The sequence below is a fragment of the Salmo salar genome, chromosome 20, assembly GCF_965601325.2.
Source record: "Salmo salar chromosome 20, fSalSal1, whole genome shotgun sequence".
NCBI lineage: Eukaryota > Metazoa > Chordata > Actinopteri > Salmoniformes > Salmonidae > Salmo > Salmo salar.
Genome location: NC_138310.1, coordinates 95,919,984 through 95,945,070, shown reverse-complemented (window position 1 = coordinate 95,945,070; position 25,087 = coordinate 95,919,984). Strand labels below are relative to the sequence as shown.

Sequence of the window (25,087 nt, the reverse complement as noted above, 5' to 3'; positions counted from 1 at the left end):
TATACATAGAAAAAGGCATCACAGATATGATACCACTCCCTCTTTCCTCCTCCTCCCCCTTCCATTCTACAGGGCCTTCAGAAAGTATTCATACTCCTGGACTTATTCCACATTGTGGTGTGTTACAACCCGAATTCAAAATGGATTAAAAAAAAATGTAAATCACCCGTTTACGCACAATAGCCCATAATGACAGACAAAACCTTTTATTTAATGTTTGCACATTTATCGAAAATAAAATACAGAAATATGTAATTTACATAAGTATTCACACCCCTGGGTCAATACTTTGTAGAAGCACCTTTGGAGGGAATTACAGCTTTGAGTCGTCTTTGGTATGTCTGTATCAGCTTTGCACATCTGAATTTGAGGATTTTCATCCTTGCAATATTTGCTCAAGCTCTGTTAAGTCAGATGGGGAGTGGCGGTGAACTGCAATCTTCAAGTCTTTCCACAGATTTTCAATGGGATTCAAGACTGGGCTTTGACTGGGCTACTCAAGGACTTTCACATTCTTGTTCTGAAGACATTCCAGCTTTGCTTTTATTGTATGCTTGGGGTCATTGTCCTGTTGGAATGTAAATCTGCACTCTGAAGCAAGTTCTCATCAAGGATTTGCCTGTATTTGGCTCCATTCATTGTTCCCTCTATCCTTACCAGTCTCCCAGTCCCTGCCTCTGGAAAGCATCTGTTGCAACCACCATGCTTCACAGTAGTGAGACGGGTGATGAGCTGTGCCTGATGTTCTCCAGACATTGCGCTTTGCATTCAGGCCAAATAGTTACATTTCTGTCTCATCAGACCACATAATATTTTGCCTTATGCTGTCAGAGTCTTTCATGTGCCTTTTTGCAATCTCCAAGTGTGCTGTCATGTGCCATTTTCTCAGGTGTGGCTTCTGTCTGGCCACTCTCCCATAAAGCCCAGATTGGTGATGCTGAGGAGTCTGTTGTCTTCCTGGCAGGTTCTCCCATCTCAGCCAAGGAACTCTGTAGTTCTATCAGAGTGGCCATTGGATTCTTGGTCACCTCCCTGACCAAGGTCCTCTTGCCTGGTGGCTCAGTTTGGTCGGACGGCCAGCTCTAGGCAGAGTCTGGGTAGTTCCATATTCTTTCCGTTTCCCAATGATGGAGATCACTTTACTCTTGGAAAAGTTCAATACTCTAAAAATAATTTTACACCCTTCCCCAGATATATGCCTCATACTTGAGTAATAGTAAAGATACCTTAATATAAAATGACTCAAGTAAAAGTGAAAGTCACCCAGTAAAATACTACTTGAGTAACAGTCTAAAAGTATATGGTTTTAAATATAGTTAAGTATCTAAAGTAAAAGTATAAATAATTTCAAATTACTTATATTAAACAAACAAAAAAAAAATAGATCTATTTTTTTATTGATGGATAGCCAGGGGTACACTCCAACACTCAGACATCATTACAAACTAAGCATTTGTGTGTAGAGAGTCCCCCAGATCAGAGGCAGTAGGGATGACCAGGGATGTTCTCTGTTTAGTGAGTCCCCCAGATCAGAGGCAGTAGGGATGACCAGGGATGTTCTCTGTTTAGTGAGTCCTCCAGATCAGAGGCAGTAGGGATGACCAGGGATGTTCTCTGTTTAGTGAGTCCCCCAGATCAGAGGCAGTAGGGATGACCAGGGATGTTCTCTGTTTAGTGAGTCCTCCAGATCAGAGGCAGTAGGGATGACCAGGGATGTTCTCTGTTTAGTGAGTCCTCCAGATCAGAGGCAGTAGAGATGACCAGGGATGTTCTCTGTTTAGTGAGTCCGCCAGATCAGAGGCAGTAGGGATGACCAGGGATGTTCTCTGTTTAGTGAGTCCGCCAGATCAGAGGCAGTAGGGATGACCAGGGATGTTCTCTGTTTAGAGAGTCCCCCAGATCAGAGACAGTAGGGATGACCAGGGATGTTCTCTGTTTAGTGAATCCTCCAGATCAGAGGCAGTAGGGATGACCAGGGATGTTCTCTGTTTAGTGAGTCCTCCAGATCAGAGGCAGTAGGGACGACCAGGGATGTTCTCTGTTTAGTGAGTCCTCCAGATCAGAGGGAGTAGGGATGACCAGGGATGTTCTCTGTTTAGTGAGTCCTCCAGATCAGAGGGAGTAGGGATGACCAGGGATGTTCTCTGTTTAGTGAGTCCTCCAGATCAGAGGGAGTAGGGACGACCAGGGATGTTCTCTGTTTAGTGAGTCCTCCAGATCAGAGGCAGTAGGGATGACCAGGGATGTTCTCTGCTTAGAGAGTCCCCCAGATCAGAGGCAGTAGGGATGACCAGGGATGTTCTCTGCTTAGAGAGTCCCCCAGATCAGAGGCAGTAGGGATGACCAGGGATGTTCTCTGTTTAGTGAGTCCTCCAGATCAGAGGCAGTAGGGATGACCAGGGATGTTCTCTGTTTAGTGAGTCCTCCAGATCAGAGACAGTAGGGATGACCAGGGATGTTCTCTGTTTAGAGAGTCCCCCAGATCAGAGGCAGTAGGGATGACCAGGGATGTTCTCTGCTTAGAGAGTCCCCCAGATCAGAGGCAGTAGGGATGACCAGGGATGTTCTCTGTTTAGTGAGTCCTCCAGATCAGAGGGAGTAGGGACGACCAGGGATGTTCTCTGTTTAGAGAGTCCCCCAGATCAGAGGCACCAGGGATGTTTTCTTGATAGGTATCTGAAATTGACCATTTTCCTGTCCTGCTAAGCCTTCAAAATGTGAATGACCGCCTTGATTCGGTCTTATTTAGAACATTTTGAAATTAGGTTTTTTACATTGGATAAAAGTAGAAACTCAGAGCTAGAAAATGGTACATCATTCACTGCAGCTGAGGAACAATGGGAAAGTAATTGTGCTTTGAAAGTTGATAAACTTGTAACCCCACTTTTGAGAAAATTGCCCTTGAATGTTTTGGTAAACCTACTGGAGAGCTCTTCTTTGTCTACACCCATTCAGCATTGTTCACACCCTCTTAAGCCTTATCCCCCATCTCTTTAAGGATTCACATGAGAGGCCATGTGCTAAACAGAGTGAGTAGTGTAGTGTAGTAAACAACCAAAAATTTCAGGACTAAAAGTAGTGAAAGTAGGTGCCTACAATAAGGAAAAACTCCAGGTAAAAATACACTTTATCCTTCGCCTGGATCCTAATCTGACTTTGGTTCAGGTCATGTTGTTCTTCACATTACCGTCTCTGGTAAACACAAATTATATAAAATAAAATTATGTTTATTTGTCATATGCACAGGATACAAAAGCTGTAAACGATACCGTGAAATGGTTACTTGCATACGAACAATATCAACAACAGAAAGTGTCCAGATAAAAATATATTATAGATTTTAATAATTATTAGATTACTTTTACCCGACACACTGGTCTAAATTGATGGGTCATGTGAAGGAAATGCTGTAATCACCCCCAGCCACATCTAGCTAAGTGGATGGGTCACTATTATCTAGACATGTTGATGTAATACTATAGATGGCTGTAATCACATCTAGCTAAGTGGATGGGTCTATTATCTAGACATGTTGGTGTAATACTATAGATGGCTGTAATCACATCTAGCTAAGTGGATGGGTCTATTATCTAGACATGTTGATGTAATACTATAGATGGCTGTAATCACATCTAGCTAAGTGGATGGGTCTATTATCTAGACATGTTGATGTAATACTATAGATGGCTGTAATCACCCCCCATCTAGCTAAGTGGATGGGTCTATTATCTAGACATGTTGGTGTAATACTATAGATGGCTGTAATCACCCCCCATCTAGCTAAGTGGATGGGTCTATTCTCTAGACATGTTGGTGTAATACTATAGATGGCTGTAATCACATCTAGCTAAGTGGATGGGTCTATTATCTAGACATGTTGGTGTAATACTATAGATGGCTGTAATCACCCCCCATCTAGCTAAGTGGATGGGTCTATTATCTAGACATGTTGGTGTAATACTATAGATGGCTGTAATCACATCTAGCTAAGTGGATGGGTCTATTATCTAGACATGTTGGTGTAATACTATAGATGGCTGTAATCACCCCCCATCTAGCTAAGTGGATGGGTCTATTATCTAGACATGTTGGTGTAATACTATAGATGGCTGTAATCACCCCCCATCTAGCTAAGTGGATGGGTATATTGTCTAGACATGTTGGTGTAATACTATAGATGGCTGTAATCACCCCCCATCTAGCTAAGTGGATGGGTCTATTATCTAGACATGTTGGTGTAATACTATAGATGGCTGTAATCACATCTAGCTAAGTGGATGGGTCTATTATCTAGACATGTTGATGTAATACTATAGATGGCTGTAATCACATCTAGCTAAGTGGATGGGTCTATTATCTAGACATGTTGGTGTAATACTATAGATGGCTGTAATCACCCCCCATCTAGCTAAGTGGATGGGTCTATTATCTAGACATGTTGGTGTAATACTATAGATGGCTGTAATCACATCTAGCTAAGTGGATGGGTCTATTATCTAGACATGTTGGTGTAATACTATAGATGGCTGTAATCACCCCCAGACACATCTAGCTAACTTGATGGGTCATGTAATTATCTGGCGAAGTGGAATCTCACCAACCCACTCAACAACCCACCCACTCACTCAACAACCCACTCACTCCCTCACCAACCCACTCACTCACTCACCAACCCACTCACCCACCCACTCACCCACTCATCACTCACTCACCCACCCACCCAACCACTCATCACTCACCCACCCACCCAACCACTCACTTACCCACCCACTCACTCACTCACTCACCCATCCACCCACCCACCCACCCACCCACTCACTCACTCACTCACTCACTCACTCACTCACTCACTCACTCACTCACTCACTCACTCACTCACTCACTCACTCACTCACTCACTCACTCATCACACCCCCCACCCACCCACCCACCCACTCACTCACTCACTCACTCACTCACTCACTCACTCACTCACCCACCCCACCCATTCACTCACCCACCCACTCACCAAGTCACCCACTCACCAACCAAGCCACCCACTCACTCACCCGGCCACCCACCCGCCCACGCACTCGCCCCACCCACTCGCTCCACCCACTTGCCCCACCTGCCCTTGGGAACTCACAGGTCATTGTCAGCGTTGGTGCGGGTCTTCTGCTGTCGCCGGCAGACCATGAAGACAGTGACGGCCATGGCGATGAGGAGACCAGCGGCTACGACCCCACCCAGCACCCCCAAGACTCCTCCGGGAGGGCCTCGGGCCATCGGCTTATCTGTGGAGGAGAGGAGAGAGGGATGATAGTTAGAACGAGAGAGCAGTTACAGTTCAGAACATCACCTGTGGCATATAGGCTGATCGAAAGAAGAGGGAGAAGAGAGGGAGGGAGAGAGAAATGGAGAGAGGGGGCAGAGAGAGGGGGCAGAGAGAGAGGGGGGCAGAGAGAGAGTGAGAAAAACGATTTCTCATCAGAAAGAATTTGTGATTTGAATACCAACTTCAAGACTGCAGTTATAAGTTAAGTGTCTCCCCAGGCTAAAGGTAAGCTGTCCTGTACCAAGAGAGAGAGACATCATAGTGTTAGTTACAGTCTATCTGGAATTCTACTACTACATCATCACCCACTCTGTAGACAACCATGAGTCTGTCTGAAAAGCTAGTCTCTGCAAATATTGTTCCTTGGAACCCAATGTATTGAGAAAAACATAAACTAATGTGACATTTTACCTTTTGTTCAAAAACGTACCAGGATGATGTTTTCAGGCTGATAACGGGCTGTCTATATATCTTCCATCTTCTGTTTCTAAGTAGATAGACTTGATTACATAAGTGTAGTGAAGACTCCAAACTCTTCACATAATGTGTTGAGGCCCATACTCCCCCCCCTCCAACACTGTGGCTAGCTGTTCCCTGTTTAGTGCACGACTTTTGACCAGAGCCAGGCCTATGGGCTGCATATAGTGCCGTAGTCAACAGTCATGCACTAAACAGGGATTAGGGTGCCATTTGGGACACAGACACTGTCTCAGGATTATGGAGGATACACAGAGATAGACAGAGACTTGATGGGCTCTTGTTGTTAAGTACACACAGTGGTCTCCAGATTGAGCCCTACAGAGAGAGACAAGATGGTGGAGTGTGTCAGTAGTTGTCTACGGAGAATGATTTGGGTATATACAGTGCCTTCGGAAAGAATTCAGACCCCTTGACTTTTTCCACATTATTCTAAAATGGATTAAGTAAATAAAAATCCTCAGCAATCTACACACAATACCCCATAATGACAAAGCAAAAACAGATTTTTAGAAATGTTGACAAAAATAAAAAATATATATATATCACATTTTAATAAGTATTCAGACCCTTTACTCAGTACTTTGTTGAAGCACCTTTGGCAGCAATTACAGCCTTGTGTCTTCTTGGGTATGATGCTACAAGCTTGGCACACCTGTATTTGGGGCGTTTCTCCCATTCTTCTCCGCAGATCCTCTCAAGCTCTGTCAGGTTGGAAGGGGAGCGTTGCTGCACAGCTATTTTCAGGTCTCTCCAGAGATAATAGATTTGGTTCAAGTCCGAGCTCTGGCTAGGCCACTCAAGGACATTCAGAGACTTGTCCCAAAGCCACTCCTGCGTTGTCTTGGCTGTCTTGGCTGCTCCGTTCATCTTTGCCTTTGACTAGTCTCCCAGTACCTGCCGCTGAAAAACATCCCCACAGCATGATTCTGCCACCACCGTGCTTCACCGTAGGGATGGTGCCAGGTTCCTCCAGATGTGACGCTTGGCATTCAGGCCAAAGAGTTCAATCTTGGTTTCATCAGACCAGATAATTTTGTTTCTCATGATCTGAGAGTCTTAAGATGCCTTTTGGCAAACTCCAAGCGGGCTGTCATGTGCCTTTTACTAAGGAGCGGCTTCCGTCTGGCTACTTTACCATAAAGGCCTGATTGGTGGAGTGCTGCAGAGATGGTTGTCCTTTTGGAAGGTTCTCCCATCTCCACAGAGGAACTCTATCAGAGTGACCATCGGGTTCTTGGTTAATACAGTGCCACTGTCATGGCCCACTAACAAGGACTGCACCCCCCCTCTCCTTCTCCATGGCCAATGTGAGTAAAACAGGTAGCCTAGTGGTTAGAGCGTTGGACTAACAACCGAAAGGTTGCACGATCGAATCCCCGAGCTGACAAGGTAAAAATCTGTCATTCTGCCCCTGAACAACGCAGTTAACCCACTGTTCCTAGGCCGTCATTGAAAATAAGAATTTGTTCTTAACTGACTTGCCTTGTAAAATAAAGGTGAAATAAATAAACCTCCCCAGTCAATAACCATGGTCCTCAACCTCCCCAGTCAACAACCATGGTCCTCAACCTCCCCAGTCAATAACCATGGTCCTCAACCTCCCCAGTCAACAAACATGGTCCTCAACCTCCCCAGTCAATAACCATGGTCCTCAACCTCCCCAGTCAACAACCATGGTCCTCAACCTCCCCAGTCAATAACCATGGTCCTCAACCTCCCCAGTCAACAAACATGGTCCTCAACCTCCCCAGTCATGGTTACAGTCAATAGCAACGGCCCATAGGGCTCTAGTCAGTAGTAGTGCACTATGTAGGGAATAGGGTTCCATTTGAGATGCATCCATTCACTCTCCAGGCGTGCATTCCTTCATTCACTCTCCAGGCGTGCACCACAGTAAATCCTTCATTCACTATCCAGGCGTGCACCACAGCATTCCTTAATTCACTCTCCAGGCGTGCACCACAGCATTCCTTAATTCACTATCCAGGCGTGCACCACAGCATTCCTTCATTCACTCTCCAGGCGTGCACCTCAGCATTCCTCCATTCACTCTCCAGGCGTGCACCACAGCATTCCTCCATTCACTCTCCAGGCGTGCACCACAGCATTCCTCCATTCACTCTCCAGGCGTGCACCACAGCATTCCTTCATTCACTCTCCAGGCATGCACCACAGCATTCCTTCATTCACTCTCCAGGCGTGCACCACAGCATTCCTTCATTCACTCTCCAGGCGTGCACCACAGCATTCCTTCATTCACTCTCCAGGCGTGCACCACAGCAAATCCTTCATTCACTATCCAGGCGTGCACCACAGCATTCCTCCATTCACTCTTCCGGCTCCTTCCTCCTTCTCTCAACAGGGGAGCAGTGACTGGAGCAGTGGAACATTGATATAAACTGATAATTGACATAGAAATTGATTGCCATCCCACAGTCTTTGCTTGTCGTAGTGTCATAGCAGGGAGTATAGAGAGACACAGATGCAATGTCTAATATGCAGCTCTAACTTGTTGAATAGGTCCTATTCTATCCACCATGTGACTTGACCTGAGTGCTGTTGTACATCAACAGTGTTTTCTGGCAGATCAGCACTCAACTGGATGTTATAGAACATGTGGAATATAGAGTTACCAGCCTCCCATGCAACCTCTTAGTCACACATAGCATAGCAGAGCGAAGAGAGTTGACATGAGAGGTGAGTGTGTGTGCATTTGTGTGTGTGTGTGTGTGTGCGCACTTATGAAAGAGAGAGAGAGAGAGAGAGAGAGAGAGAGAGAGAAGACTGCCCACTCCCCATACAAGCAAAATGTCACAGGCAGACTGCAGCAATGCAGGGTTTAAATGGAAACAGGTTGTATTCACCAGGGCCTCTAGTCCAGCTACTCTAACCCTGCCAACACACACACTGTTACATTACCCATGTTGCTTACTCCTTCAATGCCATCTTCCATGCTGGGGCCTAGCATGGTTCAGCAAACACTGGCATGGGGTAAGAAATTCACAACAGAATGATGTCACACACTCTGTCTATACACACACACACACACAAATACAGACTCGTACATACACACAGTCCCTCTCTCCCCTTACCTTTCCTTGGCCTCTATTTCCTACATCTCTCAGAGAAAATGACCATTTTCGTGATAATTCTTTATGCACTGACTTTACTGAACTCTGGAGAAAACGAACATTGTTGCTGGGTGAGAAAATCTGACAATGTGCTCTCCCGTCCATCTGACAATGTGCTCTCCCGTCCATCAGACAATGTGCTCTCCCATCCATTAGACAATGTGCTCTCCCGTCCATCTGACAATGTGCTCTCCCGTCCATCTGACAATGTGCTCTCCCATCCATCAGACAATGTGCTCTCCCATCCATCAGACAATGTGCTCTCCCATCCATTAGACAATGTGCTCTCCCATCCATTAGACAATGTGCTCTCCCGTCCATTAGACACAATGTGCTCTCCCGTCCATCTGACAATGTGCTCTCCCGTCCATCTGACAATGTGCTCTCCCATCCATTAGACAATGTGCTCTCCCATCCATTAGACAATGTGCTCTCCCGTCCATTAGACAATGTGCTCTCCCGTCCATCTGACAATGTGCTCTCCCGTCCATCTGACAATGTGCTCTCACGTCCATTAGACAATGTGCTCTCCCGTCCATTAGACAATGTGCTCTCCCATCCATTAGACAATGTGCTCTCCCATCCATTAGACACAATGTGCTCTCCCGTCCATTAGACAATGTGCTCTCCCGTCCATCTGACAATGTGCTCTCCCGTCCATCTGACAATGTGCTCTCCCGTCCATTAGACAATGTGCTCTCCCATCCATTAGACACAATGTGCTCTCCCGTCCATCTGACAATGTGCTCTCCCGTCCATCTGACAATGTGCTCTCCCGTCCATTAGACACAATGTGCTCTCCCGTCCATTAGACAATGTGCTCTCCCGTCCATTAGACATTTTGTATGAGGGAACTTGCTATTTTTCACTCCGTCCACTCGTCCAAGTGCCGATGCATTTGTGGCATGATGTGAACAGTATGAACTTGTGTCACTACCAAAGTCTAATGGTTTTAAATGACTGTTTTGTATTGTCTGAAAACTCACTCGTAGAATTCACTTGCAGTTGGTCTCTTAAAAAAGAGAAGCCTTGCAAGGTTATTAAACAGAGGAGCCTGGTTATTCTGCTGTTGTTGACATCAGGAAACATCCAACCTAACCCTGGCCCTGATATGCAACGCCTCCAAACCCCCACTGATTTTAAATCTACATCTGGTTTTGGTATTTTTCATTTAAATGTTGTCTAAAATGGACGGGGTTAGGATTTGGGCTAAATCAACTGATGCTGCTGTAATGGTGTGTTCTGAATCCTGGCTCAGCAAGTCTGTTCTTGATAAGGATACTTGTATAAATGGTTACAATGTTTATCGCACTGATCGAGTTAAGAAAGGTGGGGGTGTGGCTATATATGTAAAGACTAAATTCCTTGTAAGTGTGGCAAAGTCTGAAACTATTTGGAAACAGTTGGAATTTCTTGCTTTGAATATTCAGATTTCAAATGGTCTCTCTATAACTGTGATTGGCTGTTACAGACCCCCCTCTGCATCTAAGATTGGCTGTTATAGATCCCCCCTCTGCATCTATGATTGGCTGTTATAGACCCCCCTCTGCATCTGTGATTGGCTGTTATAGACCCCCCCTCTGCATCTGTGATTGGCTGTTATAGACCCCCCTCTGCTCTCTGTATCTGTGATTGGCTGTTATAGACCCCCCTCTGCTCTCTGTATCTGTGATTGGCTGTTATAGACCCCCCTCTGCTCTCTGTATCTGTGATTGGCTGTTATAGACCCTCCCTCTGCTCTCTGTATCTGTGATTGGCTGTTATAGACCCCCCTCTGCTCTCTGTATCTGTGATTGGCTGTTATAGACCCCCCTCTGCTCTCTGTATCTGTGATTGGCTGTTATAGACCCCCCTCTGCTCTCTGTATCTGTGATTGGCTGTTATAGACCCCCCTCTGCTCTCTGTATCTGTGATTGGCTGTTCTAGACCCTCCCTCTGCTCTCGGTGATACATTTTCTTCTCTGATGAACCTGATGTCTAAACTTCTTTACTGTGAAATGATCTTGATTGGTCAACATCTCAACTGGTGTTTGTTAAAGCCGCTGTCTGATGATTTAAACATGTTTTATAATCCTATGAATCTTACCTAGTTGATTAACTCACCCACTCGCCCAAATATCAAATGCCCAGATAAATCTACCCTGATATTGACAAATGTTCCACATAAATATTCTGTGGTTGGTGTTTTTTGTAATGATTTAAATGACCATTGTGCAGTTGTTGCTGTTAGAAATACTAAGGTTCTTAAGACAAACCTACGCTTTATTCATAAGAGAAATTTGAAGAGTTTTAATGAGCAGGCTTTCTTTCACAATTTGTTTTATTTTGACTGGAACAAGATTGAGCTTATTCCTGATGTGGAAACTGCCTGGAAATTCTTTCATTATGTTTTTTTCCAAATAGTAAACAAACATGCCCCATTCCGCAGGTTCAGGGTTAAAGGGAGGGATGCCCCATTCCGCAGGTTCAGAGTTAAAGGGAGGGATGCCCCATTCCGCAGGTTCAGAGTTAAAGGGAGGGATGCCCCATTCCGCAGGTTCAGAGTTAAAGGGAGGGATGCCCCATTCTGCAGGTTCAGAGTTAAAGGGAGGGATGCCCCATTCCGCAGCTTCAGAGTTAAAGGGAGGGATGCCCCATTCTGCAGGTTCAGAGTTAAAGGGAGGGATGCCCCATTCCGCAGGTTCAGGGTTAAAGGGAGGGATGCCCCATTCTGCAGGTTCAGAGTTAAAGGGAGGGATGCCCCATTCCGCAGGTTCAGAGTTAAAGGGAGGGATGCCCCATTCCGCAGGTTCAGAGTTAAAGGGAGGGATGCCCCATTCCACAGCTTCAGAGTTAAAGGGAGGGATGCCCCATTCTGCAGGTTCAGAGTTAAAGGGAGGGATGCCCCATTCCGCAGGTTCAGGGTTAAAGGGAGGGATGCCCCATTCCGCAGGTTCAGAGTTAACCTGTTAGGGCTAGGGGCAGTATTTGCACAGCTGGATAAAAAAATGTACCCGATTTAATCTGGTTACTAATCCTACCCAGTAACTAGAATATGCATATACTTATTATATATGGATAGAAAACACCCTAAAGTTTATAAAACTGTTTGAATGGTGTCTGTGAGTATAACAGAACTCATTTGGCAGGCAAAACCCTGAGACATTTTCTGACAGGAAGTGGATACCTGATGTGTTGTATTACCTTTAAACCTATGCCATTGAAAAACACAGGGGCTGAGGAATATTTTGGCACTTCCTATTGCTTCCACTAGATGTCACCAACCTTTACAAAGTGTTTTGAGTCTTCTGGAGGGAGATCTGACCGAACAAGAGCCATGGAACGATGATGGCCCATTAGACACCTGGCGCGCGAGTTCATGTTGGGTACCCTCGTTCCAATACGTTATAAAAGAGAATGCATTCGTCCACCTTGAATATTATTCATGTTCTGGTTAAAAAAGGCCCTAATGATTTATGCTATACAACGTTTGACATGTTTGAACGAACGTAAATATATTTTTTCTGGGCGCAGTGCTCAGATTATTGCAAAGTGTGATTTCCCAGTAAGGTTATTTTTAAATCTGGCAAGTTGATTGCGTTCAAGAGATGTAAATCTATAATTCTTTAAATGACAATATAATATTTTACCAATGTTTTCTAATTTTAATTATTTAATTTGTGGTGCTGACTTGACTGCCGGTTATTGGAGGGAAACGATTTCCTCAACATCAATGCCATAGTAAAACGCTGTTTTTGGATATAAATATGAACTTGATAGAACTAAAAATGCATGCATTGTCTAACATAATGTCCTAGGAGTGTCATCTGATGGAGATTGTAAAAGGTTAGTGCATCATTTTAGCTGGTTTTATGGTTTTGGTGACCCTGTCTTTGAATTGACAAAACATTACACACAACTCTTGTAAATGTACTGTCCTAACATACTCTAAATTTATGCTTTCGCCGTAAAACCTTTTTGAAATCGTAAAACGTGGTTAGATTAAGGAGATGTTTATCTTTCAAAGGGTGTAAAATAGTTTTATGTTTGAAAAATTTGAATTTTGACATTTATTTGGATTCAAATTTGCCGCTCTTGAAATGCACCTGCTGTTGATGGAGTGCACCACGGGTGGCACGCTAGCGTCCCACCTAGCCCATAGAGGTTAAAGGGAGGGATGCCCCATTCCGCAGGTTCAGAGTTAAAGGGAGGGATGCCCCATTCCGCAGGTTCAGGGTTAAAGGGAGGGATGCCCCATTCCGCAGGTTCAGAGTTAAAGGGAGGGATGCCCCATTCCACAGCTTCAGAGTTAAAGGGAGGGATGCCCCATTCCGCAGGTTCAGAGTTAAAGGGAGGGATGCCCCATTCCACAGCTTCAGAGTTAAAGGGAGGGATGCCCCATTCTGCAGGTTCAGAGTTAAAGGGAGGGATGCCCCATTCCGCAGGTTCAGGGTTAAAGGGAGGGATGCCCCATTCCACAGGTTCAGGGTTAACCTGTTGGGGGTAGGGGGCAGTATTTGCACGGCTGGATAAAAAACGTACCCGATTTAATCTGGTTACTACACCTGCCCAGTAACTAGAATATGCATATAATTATTGGCTTTGGATAGAAAACACCCTAAAGTTTCTAAAACTGTTTGAATGGTGTCTGTGAGTATAACAGAACTCCTATGACAGGCCAAAACCTGAGAAGATTTCAAGCAGGAAGTGGCCTGTCTGAGAAGTAGTGTTTCATCTTGGCTCTTTTTATTGAAGACTCAGGATCTGTGCAATAACGTGACACTTCCTACGTCTTCCATAGGGTCTCAGAGCCCGGGAAAACGTTGAACGATATCGAGACAGGCTCTGGCTGAAACACTTTATCGCTTTTGGCAAGTGGCCAGTCAGAGTACTATGGGCTTAGGCGCGTGCCCGCTTCGACCGAATGGTTTCTTTTCCTTTGTCTGTTTATCTAAACGCAGATTCCCGGTCGGAATATTATCGCTTTTTTATGAGAAAAATTGCATAAAAATTGATTTTAAACAGCGGTTGACATGCTTCGAAGTACGGTAATGGAATATTTAGAATTCTTTTGTCACGAATTGCGCCATGCTCGTCACCCTTATTTAGCCTTTAGGATAGTGTCTAGAACGCACGAACAAAACGCCGCTGTTTGGATATAACGATGGATTATTTTGGACCAAACCAACATTTTTTATTGAAGTAGAAGTCCTGGGAGTGCATTCTGACAAAGACAACAAAGGTAAGAACATTTTTCTTATAGTAAATCTGACTTTGATGAGTGCTAAACCTGCTGGGTGTCTAAATAGCTAGCCATGTGATGCTGGGCTATCTACTGAGAATATTGCAAAGTGTGCTTTCACCGAAAAGCTATTTTAAAATCGGACATATCGAGTGCATAGAGGAGTTCTGTATCTATAATTCTTAAAATAATTGTTATGCTTTTTGTGAACGTTTATCGTGAGTAATTTAGTAAATTCACCGGCAGTGTTCGGTGGGAATGCTAGTCACATGCTAGTCACATGCTAATGTAAAAAGCTGGTTTTTGATATAAATATGAACTTGATTAAACAAAACATGCATGTATTGTATAACATAATGTCCTAGGGTTGTCATCCGATGAAGATCATCAAAGGTTAGTGCTACATTTAGCTGTGGTTTGGGTTTATGTGATATTATATGCTAGCTTGAAAAATGGGTGTCTGATTATTTCTGGCTGGGTAGTCTGCTGACATAATCTAATGTTTTGCTTTCGTTGTAAAGCCTTTTTGAAATCGGACAGTGTGGTTAGATTAACGAGAGTCTTATCTTTAAAATGGTGTAAAATAGTCATATTTTTGAAAAATTGAAGTAATAGCATATCTAAGGATTTGAATAACGCGCCACAGGATTCAACTGGCTGTTGAGTAGGTGGGACGCAAGCGTCCCACCTAGCCCATAGAGGTTAAAGGGAGGGATGCCCCATTCCACAGGTTCAGGGTTAAAGGGAGGGACAATCCATGGTTTTCTTCTGAGCTGTCTTGTATTATTCACGACCGTAATCTAGCCTGGGCTAAAGCAAAGAAATCATGTTCTGATGCTGATTGGCTTGTTTTTAGGCAGTTACGAAACAAGTGCTATTTTCTTCTCAGGAAGGCCAAGTCTGAATATTTTATGTCTGTTACCACTGATAACCTGAATGACCCTAGAAAGTTGTGGAAGGCTATTAAGTCTATGTCTGGTAACAGTAATGTTAATGAATTATCGTCATGTGTATTGAAGGACTCTGTTGCTGTATATGACACAACTGAAATGCTGAATTGTTTCAATGAGCACTTTATATCATCTGGTAGGCTGTTTACAACGCCTTACAAGATACTTTTAAACTGGAAGAACTTGTCCCGATTGGTGTTTTTAAATCATTGATGAAGGATTTTGAGGCTGATTCCCTGACCTGTTAATGTTTTTAATTTGCTATTTTATGATTTTGTTATACTCCTGTGAATTCTATGTTGATTTACTAGATTACCTGTAGTTTTTCATGTCAGTAATTGTGAGCTTGGTGCTGCGTATCTTGGCAAGGACACTCTTGAAAAATAGATTTCAAATCTCAATGAGACCTTCCTGGTTAAATAAAGATTAAATAAATAAATACATATGTTCACTCTTGAGAGTAGGAGAGAAGAGAGACTGACGAGTTATGATAAAGTACGGTTTTATAGAGTTATAGAGTTGTTTTGATTTGTCAAAATATCTCCAGTCTCTCTAGTTATAATTATGATCACTTCACAACAGTGAAACCTGGAGCTGTTGGCTTCCTTCCTTGCCATCAGGTGTTTTAAATGGTGTCTTCCCCATGGGTCCTCTTACACGCTCCAGCCATCCTGGGGAGGTTTCATTGGACAGATTGGGAGTCTGGCTACCAACCCATGTCAGCCAGCATCATGCCAGGATCATGCCAACCAGAGACCAATGATAGTCCAAGACAGACACCTGTTCCAGAGACCACAGTCATGCCAGTAAACTGCAACCGCCTACAAATAATAAATAGGCCTATAGACAGTAGGATAGTAGAAATATACCCCCACATAGTTTTCCAAATGGGGAAAATGCAGTAAAATTGAATTTTAAGCATTTTCTTCCATTTTTATATCCTCTTTTTATATCCAGTTTTATATCCAGTTGAATAGGCTGTTTTTATATCCCGTTTCGATATTCAGTTTCGATATCCAGTTTTATATCCAGTTTTTATATCCAGTTTCAATATCCAGTTTTATATCCTGTTTTTAAACACTGTTTTATATAATATTTTACATCCGGTTTTATATCCTGTTTTTATAGCTTGTTTTTATAAACTGTTTTATATCCAATATTTATATCCAGTTTTTATACACTGTTTTATATCCAGTTTTATTTTCAGTTTTTAAATCCTGTTTTTATACCCTGTTTTTATATCCTGTTTTTATATCTAGTTTAATATCCAGTTTTACATCCTGTTTTTATACACTGTTTTTATATCCTGTTTTATATCCAGTTTATATCCTGTTTTATATCCAGTTTATATCCTGTTTTTATATCCAGTTTCGTATTCAGTTTCGATATCCTGTTTTTATATCTAGTTTAATATCCAGTTTTACATCCTGTTTTTATACACTGTTTTTATATCCAGTTTCGATATTCAGTTTCGATATTCAGTTTCGATATTCAGTTTCGATATTCAGTTTCGATATCCAGTTTTTATATCCAGTTTCGTATATTCGCTACTTTTATAGCCTCGCTACTGTATTTAGCCTGTCTTTTTACTGTTGTTTTATTTCTTTACTTACCTATTGTTTTCTGCCCCTCCCAAAAGATAGAATTTGTAGATAATTGGCCCTCTTTCTTGGACTCACCCACAAACAGGACCAAGCCTGGCCTGTTGAGGAGTGACGGACTCCATCCTAGCTGGAGGGGTGCTCTCATCTTATCTATGAACATAGACAGGGCTCTAACTCCTCTAGCTCCACAATGAAATAGGGTGCAGGCCAGCCAGCCAGCTTACTGGAGTCTGCCACTAGCACAGTCAGTGTAGTCAGCTCAGCTATCCCCATTGAGACCGTGTCTGCCTCGATCTAGGTTGGGCAAAATTAAAGATGGCGGTGTTCGCCTTAGCAATCTCACTAGTATAAAGACCTCCTCCATTCCTGCCATTATTGAAAGATATTGTGATACCTCACATCTCAAAATTGGGTTACTTAATGTTAGATCCCTCACTTCCAAGGCAGTTATAGTCAATGAACAAATCACTGATCATAATATTGATGTGATTGGCCTGACTGAAACATGGCTTAAGCCTGATGAATTTACTGTGTTAAATGAGGCCTCACCCCCTGGTTACACTAGTGACCATATCCCCCGCGCATCCGGCAAAGGCGGAGGTGTTGCTAACATTTACGATAGCAAATTTAAATTTACCAACAAAAAAAACAACAACGACGTTTTCATCTTTTGAACTTCTAGTCATGAAATCTATGCAGCTACTCAATCACTTTTTATAGCACCTGTTTACAGGCCTCCTGGGCCATGTGCAGAGTTCCTCACTGAGTTCCCTGAATTCCTATCGGACCTTGTAGTCATCGCAGATAATATTTTAATTTTTGGTGACTTTAATATTCACATGGAAAAGTCCACAGACCCACTCCAAAAGTCTTTTGGAGCCATCATCGACTCATTGGGTTTTGTCCAACATGTCTCTGGACCTACTCACTGCCACAGTCATACTCTGGACCTAGTTTTGTCCCATGGAATAAATGTTGTGGATCTTAATGTTTTTCCTCATAATCCCGGACTATCGGACCACCATTTTATTACGTTTGCAATCGCAACAAATAATCTGCTCCGACCCCAACCAAGAAGCATTAAAAGTCGTGCTATAAATTCTCAGACAACCCAAAGATTCCTTGATGCCCTTCCAGACTCCCTCTGCCTACCCAAGGACGTCAGAGGACAAAAATCAGTTAACCACCTAACCGAGGAACTCAATTTAACCTTGCGCAATACCCTAGATGCAGTTGCACCCCTAAAAACATTTGCCATAAGAAACTAGCTCCCTGGTATACAGAAAACAGACGAGCTCTGAAACAAGCTTCCAGAAAATTGGAACGGAAATGGCGCCACACCAAACTGGAAGTCTTCCAACTAGCTTGGAAAGACAGTACCGTGCAGTATCGAAGAGCCCTCACTGCTGCTCGATCATCCTATTTTTCCAACTTAATTGAGGAAAAAAAGAACAATCCGAAATTTCTTTTTAATACTGTCGCAAAGTTAACTAAAAAGCAGCATTCCCCAAGAGAGGATGGCTCTCACTTCAGCAGTAATGAATTCATGAACTTCTTTGAGGAAAAGATCATGATCATTAGAAAGCAAATTACGGACTCCTCTTTAAATCCACGTATTCCTCCAAAGCTCCGTTGTCCTGAGTCTGCACAACCCTGCCAGGACCTAGGATCAAGGGAGACACTAAAGTGTTTTAGTACTATATCTCTTGACACAATGATGAAAATAATCATGGCCTCTAAACCTTCAAGCTGCATACTGGACCCTATTCCAACTAAACTACTGAAAGAGCTGCTTTCTGTGCTTGGCCCTCCTATGTTGAACATAATAAACGGCTCACTATCCACCGGATGTGTACCAAACTCACTAAAAGTGGCAGTAATAAAGCCTCTCTTGAAAAAGCCAAATCTTGACCCAGAAATTATAAAAAACTATCGGCCTATATCGAATCTTCCATTCCTCTCAAAAATTTTTGAAAAAGCTGTTGCGCAGCAACTCACTGCCTTCCTGAAGACAAACAATGTATACGAAACGCTTCAGTCTGGTTTTAGACCCCATCATAGCACTGAGACTGCACTTGTGAAGGTGGTAAATTACCTTTTAATGACGTCAGACCGAGGCTCTGCGTCTGTCCTCGTGCTCCTAGAACTTAGTGCTGCTTTTGATACCATCGATCACCACATTCTTTTGGCGAGTTTGGAAACCCAAATTGGTCTACATGGACAAGTTCTGGCCTGTTTTAGGTCTTATCTGTCGGAAAGATATCAGTTTGTCTCTGTGAATGGTTTGTCCTCTGACAAATCAACTGTAAATTTCGGTGTTCCTCAAGGTTCCGTTTTAGGACCACTATTGTTTTCACTATATACACTGCTCAAAAAATAAAGGGAACACTTAAACAACACAATGTAACTCCAAGTCAATCACACTTCTGTGAAATCAAACTGTCCACTTAGGAAGCAACACTGATTGACAATACATTTCACATGCTGTTGTGCAAATGGAATAGACAACAGGTGGAAATTATAGGCAATTAGCAAGACACCCCCAATAAAGGAGTGGTTCTGCAGGTGGGGACCACAGACCACTTCTCAGTTCCTATGCTTCCTGGCTGATGTTTTGGTCACTTTTGAATGCTGGCGGTGCTTTCACTCTAGTGGTAGCATGAGACGGAGTCTATAACCCACACAAGTGGCTAAGGTAGCGCAGCTCATCCAGGATGGCACATCAATGTGAGCTGTGGCAAGAAGGTTTGCTTTGTCTGTCAGCGTAGTATCCAGAGCATGGAGGCGCTACCAGGAGACAGGCCAGTACATCAGGAGATGTGGAGGAGGCCGTAGGAGGGCAACAACCCAGCAGCAGGACCGCTACCTCCGCCTTTGTGCAAGGAGGAGCAGGAGAAGCACTGCCAGAGCCCTGCAAAATGACCTCCAGTAGGCCACAAATGTGCATGTGTCTGCTCAAACGGTCAGAAACAGACTCCATGAGGGTGGTATGAGGGCCCGACGTCCACAGGTGGGGGTTGTGCTTACAGCCCAACACCGTGCAGGATGTTTGGCATTTGCCAGAGAACACCAAGATTGGCAAATTCACCACTGGCGCCCTGTGCTCTTCACAGATGAAAGCAGGTTCACACTGAGCACGTGACAGACGTGACAGAGTCTGGAGACACCATGGAGAACGTTCTGCTGCCTGCAACATCCTCCAGCATGACGAATTTGGAGGTGGGTCTGTCATGGTGTGGGGTGGCATTTCTTTGGGGGGCCGCACAGCCCTCCATGTGCTCGTCAGAGGTAGCCTGACTGCCATTAGGTACCGAGATGAGATCCTCAGACCCCTTGTGAGACCATATGCTGGTGCGGTTGGCCCTGGGTTCCTGCTAATGCAAGACAATGCTAGACCTCATGTGGCTGGAGTGTGTCAGCAGTTCCTGCAAGAGGAAGGCATTGATGCTATGGACTGGCCCGCCCGTTCCCCAGACCTGAATCCAATTGAGCACATCTGGGACATCATGTCTCGCTCCATCCACCAACGCCACGTTGCACCACAGACTGTCCAGGAGTTGGCGGATGCTTTAGTCCAGGTCTGGGAGGAGATCCCTCAGGAGACCATCAGCCACCTCATCAGGAGCATGCCCAGGCGTTGTAGGGAGGTCATACAGGCACGTGGAGGCCACACACACACTACTGAGCCTCATTTTGACTTGTTTTAAGGACATTACATCAAAGTTGGATCAGCCTGTAGTGTGGTTTTCCACTTTAATTTTGAGTGTGACTCCAAATCCAGACATCCATGGGTTGATAAATTGGATTTCCATTGATTATTTTTGTGTGATTTTGTTGTCAGCACATTCAGCTATGTAAAGAAAAAAATATTTAATAAGATTATTTATTTCATTCAGATCTAGGATGTGTTGTTTAGGTGTTCCCTTTATTTTTTTGAGCAGTATATTTTACCTCTTGGGGATGTCATTCGAAAACATAATGTTACATTTCACTGCAATGCGGATGACACACAGCTGTACATTTCAATGAAACATGGTGAAGACCCAAAATTGCCCTCGCTAGAAGCCTGTGTCTCAGACATAAGGAAGTGGATGGCTGCAAACTTTCTACTTTTAAACTCGGACAAAACAGAAATGCTTGTTCTATGTCCCAAGAAACAAAGAGATCTTCTGTTGAATCTGACAATTAATCTGGATGGTTGTACAGTCGTCTCAAATAAAACTGTGAAGGACCTCGGCGTTACTCTGGAACCTGATCTCTCTTTTGAAGAACATATCAAGACTGTTTCAAGGACAGCTTTTTTCCATCTACGTAACATTGCAAAAATCAGAAACTTTCTGTCTAAAAATGAAGCAGAAAAATGTATCCATGCCTTTGTTACTTCTAGGTTGGACTACTGCAATGCTCTACTTTCCAGCTACCCGGATAAAGCACTAAATAAACTTCAGTTAGTGCTAAATACGGCTGCTAGAATCCTGACTAGAACCAAAAAATTTGATCATATTACTCCAGTGCTAGCCTCCCTACACTGGCTTCCTGTTAAGGCAAGGGCTGATTTCAAGGTTTTACTGCTAACCTACAAAGCATTATATGGGCTTGCTCCTACCTATCTTTCCGATTTGGTCCTGCCGTACATACCTACACGTACGCTACGGTCACAAGATGCGGGCCTCCTAATTGTTCCTAGAATTTCTAAGCAAACAGCTGGAGGCAGGGCTTTCTCCTATAGAGCTAAATTTTTATGGAATAGTCTGCCTACCCATGTGAGACGCAGACTCAGTCTCAACCGTTAACCTGTTATGGCTAGGGGGCAGTATTGACACGGCTGGATAAAAAACTTACCCGATTTAATCTGGTTACTACTCCTGCCCAGTAACTAGAATATGCATATAATTATTGGCTTTGGATAGAAAACACTCCAAAGTTTCTAAAACTGTTTGAATGGTGTCTGTGAGTATAACAGAACTCAAATGGCAGGTCAAAACCTGAGAGATTCCTTTACAGGAAGTGGCCTGTCTGACCATTTATTGTCTTTCTTTGACATCTCATTCAATTACAAAGGATCTCTGCGGTAACGTGACACTTCCCACGGCTCCAATAGGCTCTCAGAGCCCGGGAAAAACCTGAATGTCGTCATTCCAGCCCCAGGCTGAAACACATTATCGCCATTCTCAAGTGGCCGATCAAGGGACTGTGGGCTTAGGCGCGTGCCCTGGCCGCCCCCGTCTTTGTGATTTTTCCTCTGTTTGCCGAAAAGGAGATTCCCGGTCGGAATATTATCGCTTTTTTACGAGATAAATTGCATAAAAATGGATTTTAAACAGCGGTTGACATGCTTCGAAGTACGGTAATGGAATATTTAGAAATTTTTGGTCACGAATTGCGCCATGCGCACGACCCTTCTTTACCATTTCGGATAGTGTCTGGAATGCACGAACAAAACGCCGCTATTCGGATATAACGATGGATTATTTTGGACCAAACCAACATTTGTTATTGAAGTAGCAGTCCTGGGAGTGCATTCTGACGAAGACAACAAAAGGTAATCAAACTTTTATAATAGTAAATATGATTATGGTGAGTGCTAAACTTGCCGGGTGTCTAAATAGCTAGCCCGTGATGCCTGGGCTATGTACTTAGAATATTGCAAAATGTGCTTTCACCAAAAAGCTATTTTAAAATCGGACATATCGAGTGCATAGAGGAGGTCTGTATCTATAATTCTTAAAATAATTCTTATGCTTTTTGTGAACGTTTATCGTGAGTAATTTAGTAAAATGTTAGCGAATTCCCCGGAAGTTTGCGGGGGGTATGCTAGTTCTGAACGTCACATGCTAATGTAAAAAGCTGGTTTTTGATATAAATATGAACTTGATTGAACAAAACATGCATGTATTGTATAACATAATGTCCTAGGGTTGTCATCTGATGAAGATCAAAGGTGAGTGCTGCATTTAGCTGTCTTCTGGGTTTTGGTGACATTATATGCTAGCTTGAAAAATGGGTGTCTGATTATTTCTGGCTTGGTACTCTGCTGACATCATCTAATGTTTTGCTTTCGTTGTAAAGCCTTTTTGAAATCGGACAGTGTGGTTAGATAAAGGAGAGTTGTCTTTAAAATGCTGTGAAATAGTCATATGTTTGAAAAATTGATGTTTTTGTAGTTGAGGAATTTGTAATTCGCGCCACGCCGATCATTGGATATTGGAGCAGGTGTTCCGCTAGCGGAACGTCTAGATGTAAGAGGTTAACGAGAGTCTTATCTTTCAAATGGTGTAAAATAGTCATATGTTTGAGAAATTGAAGTTATAGCATTTAAGGTTTTTCGTATTTCACGCCAGGCGCTACCATTGGATATTGGCGAGGCGTTCCGCTAGCGGAACGTCTGTCCATATTAAGCACCTCCCTCTTCAACATATATATCAACGAATTGGCACTAGAAAAGTCTGCAGCACCCGGCCTCACCCTACTAGAATATGAAGTCAAATGTCTACTGTTTGCTGATGATCTGGTGCATCTATCCCAAACCAAGGAGGGCCTACAACCACACCTAGATCTTCTGCACAGATTATGTCTGGGACCTGACAGTAAATCACAGTAAGAAAATAATGGTGTTCCAAAAAAGGTCCAGTTGCCATGACCACAAACACAAATTCCATCTAGACACCGTTGCCCTAGAGCACACAAAAAACTATACATACCTCGTCCTAAATATCAGCGCCACAGGTAACTTCCACAAAGCTGTGAACGATCTGAGAGACAAGAAGGGCCTTCTATGCCATCAAATGCCATCAAAAGGAACATAAAATTCAACATACCAATTAGGATCTGGCTAAAAATACTTGAATCAGTTCTGAAACCCATTGCCCTTCATGGTTGTGAGGTCCGGGGTCCACTCACCAACGAAGATTTCACTAAATGGGACGAACACCAAATTGAGACTCTGCATGCAGAATTCTGCAAAATGATCCTCTGTGTAAAACATAAAACATCAAATAACGCATGCAGAGCCGAATTAGGCCGATACCCGCAAATTATCAAAATCCAGAAAAGAGCCGTTAAATTCTACAACCACCTAAAAGGAAGCGATTCCCAATCCTTCCATAACAAAGCCCTCACCTACAGAGAGATGAACCTGGAGAAGAGTCCCCTAAGCAAACTGGTCCTGGGGCTCTATTCACAAACACAAACAGACCCCACAGAGCCCCAGGACAGCAACACAATTAGACCCAACCAAATCATGAGAAAACAAAAGATAATTACTTGACACATTGGAAAGAATTTACAAAAATACTGAGCAAACTAGAACTCTTGTCATAAATGTTGCTGCGTTGAATGGACAAAACTGCAGACTGCAAACTACTCATCTTTTTAATAGATACGAGCAAAGCATCCACAGGAAAAACAATAACTACTAATGACAGGCTGACAGGCTACGTACAAACAAAAGACTAGCAGTGTTAGCACAACCACCCACAAACCCAAGTGACAAACATACTCCTAAATATATGACTCCCAATCAGGAACAACGATCCAAAGCTGTTCCTGATCAGGAGTCACAAGACTAACACAGAAACAGACATACTAGACAACACATACAGACTTCTTCTGCCACGTCCTGACCAAAATACTACACCACTACTCCCTCTGCTGGTCAGGACGTGACAACTCTATTTGGCCCTAAACAGAGAGTACACTGTGGCAGAATACCTGACCCAAACTTAAGGAAAGCTTTGACTATGTACAGACTCAGTGTGTAATGGGTGCGTGTCGGTGGCAGGGAAGTCAGGCACAGGAAAATGAACTTGGTATAAACGGAGTCGTTTAATAAGTGCTCATAAAACTCCAAAACCAAAATATACCAAAAATAATATGTGGGTACAAAAAATCCGTCGCGCACCGACACGACTTGCACATAACATACAATAAAACAATCTCCGACAAGGACATGAGGGGAAACAGAGGGTTAAATACACAACATGTAATTGATGGGATAGGAACCAGGTGTGAATAAAGACAAGACAAAACCAATGGAAAATGAAAAATGGATCAGTGGTCGGTGACGTCGACCGACGAACACCGCCCGAACAAGGAGAGGGACCGACTTCGGCGGAAGTCGTGACACAGTGAGCGTAGCCTTGCTATTGAGAAAGGCCGCCGTAGGCAGATCTGGCTCACAAGAGAAGACAGGCTATGTGCAACACTGCCCACAAAATGAGGTGGAAACTGAGCTGCACTTCCTAACTTCCTGACAAATGTATGACCATATTAGTGACAGATATTTCCCTCAGATTATACAGAACCACAAAGAATTAGAAAACAAATCCAATTTTGATAAACTCCCCTATTTATTGGTGAAATACCACAGTGTGACATCACAGCAGCAA

The 25,087-nt window shown here is 43.4% G+C and overlaps 1 protein-coding gene across 1 annotated transcript in view; it reads right to left on the bottom strand.

Moving 5' to 3' along the window:
- The window catches only part of LOC106581602 (nectin 1b), a 336,570-nt gene that overhangs the window by 97,659 nt on the left and 213,824 nt on the right, over window positions 1-25,087 (bottom strand). The window contains exon 6 of the mRNA XM_045704179.2: window positions 5,126-5,273. Within this exon, the coding sequence (XP_045560135.2) occupies window positions 5,126-5,273 (148 nt within the window). The remainder of the gene's footprint in view (window positions 1-5,125; window positions 5,274-25,087) is intronic.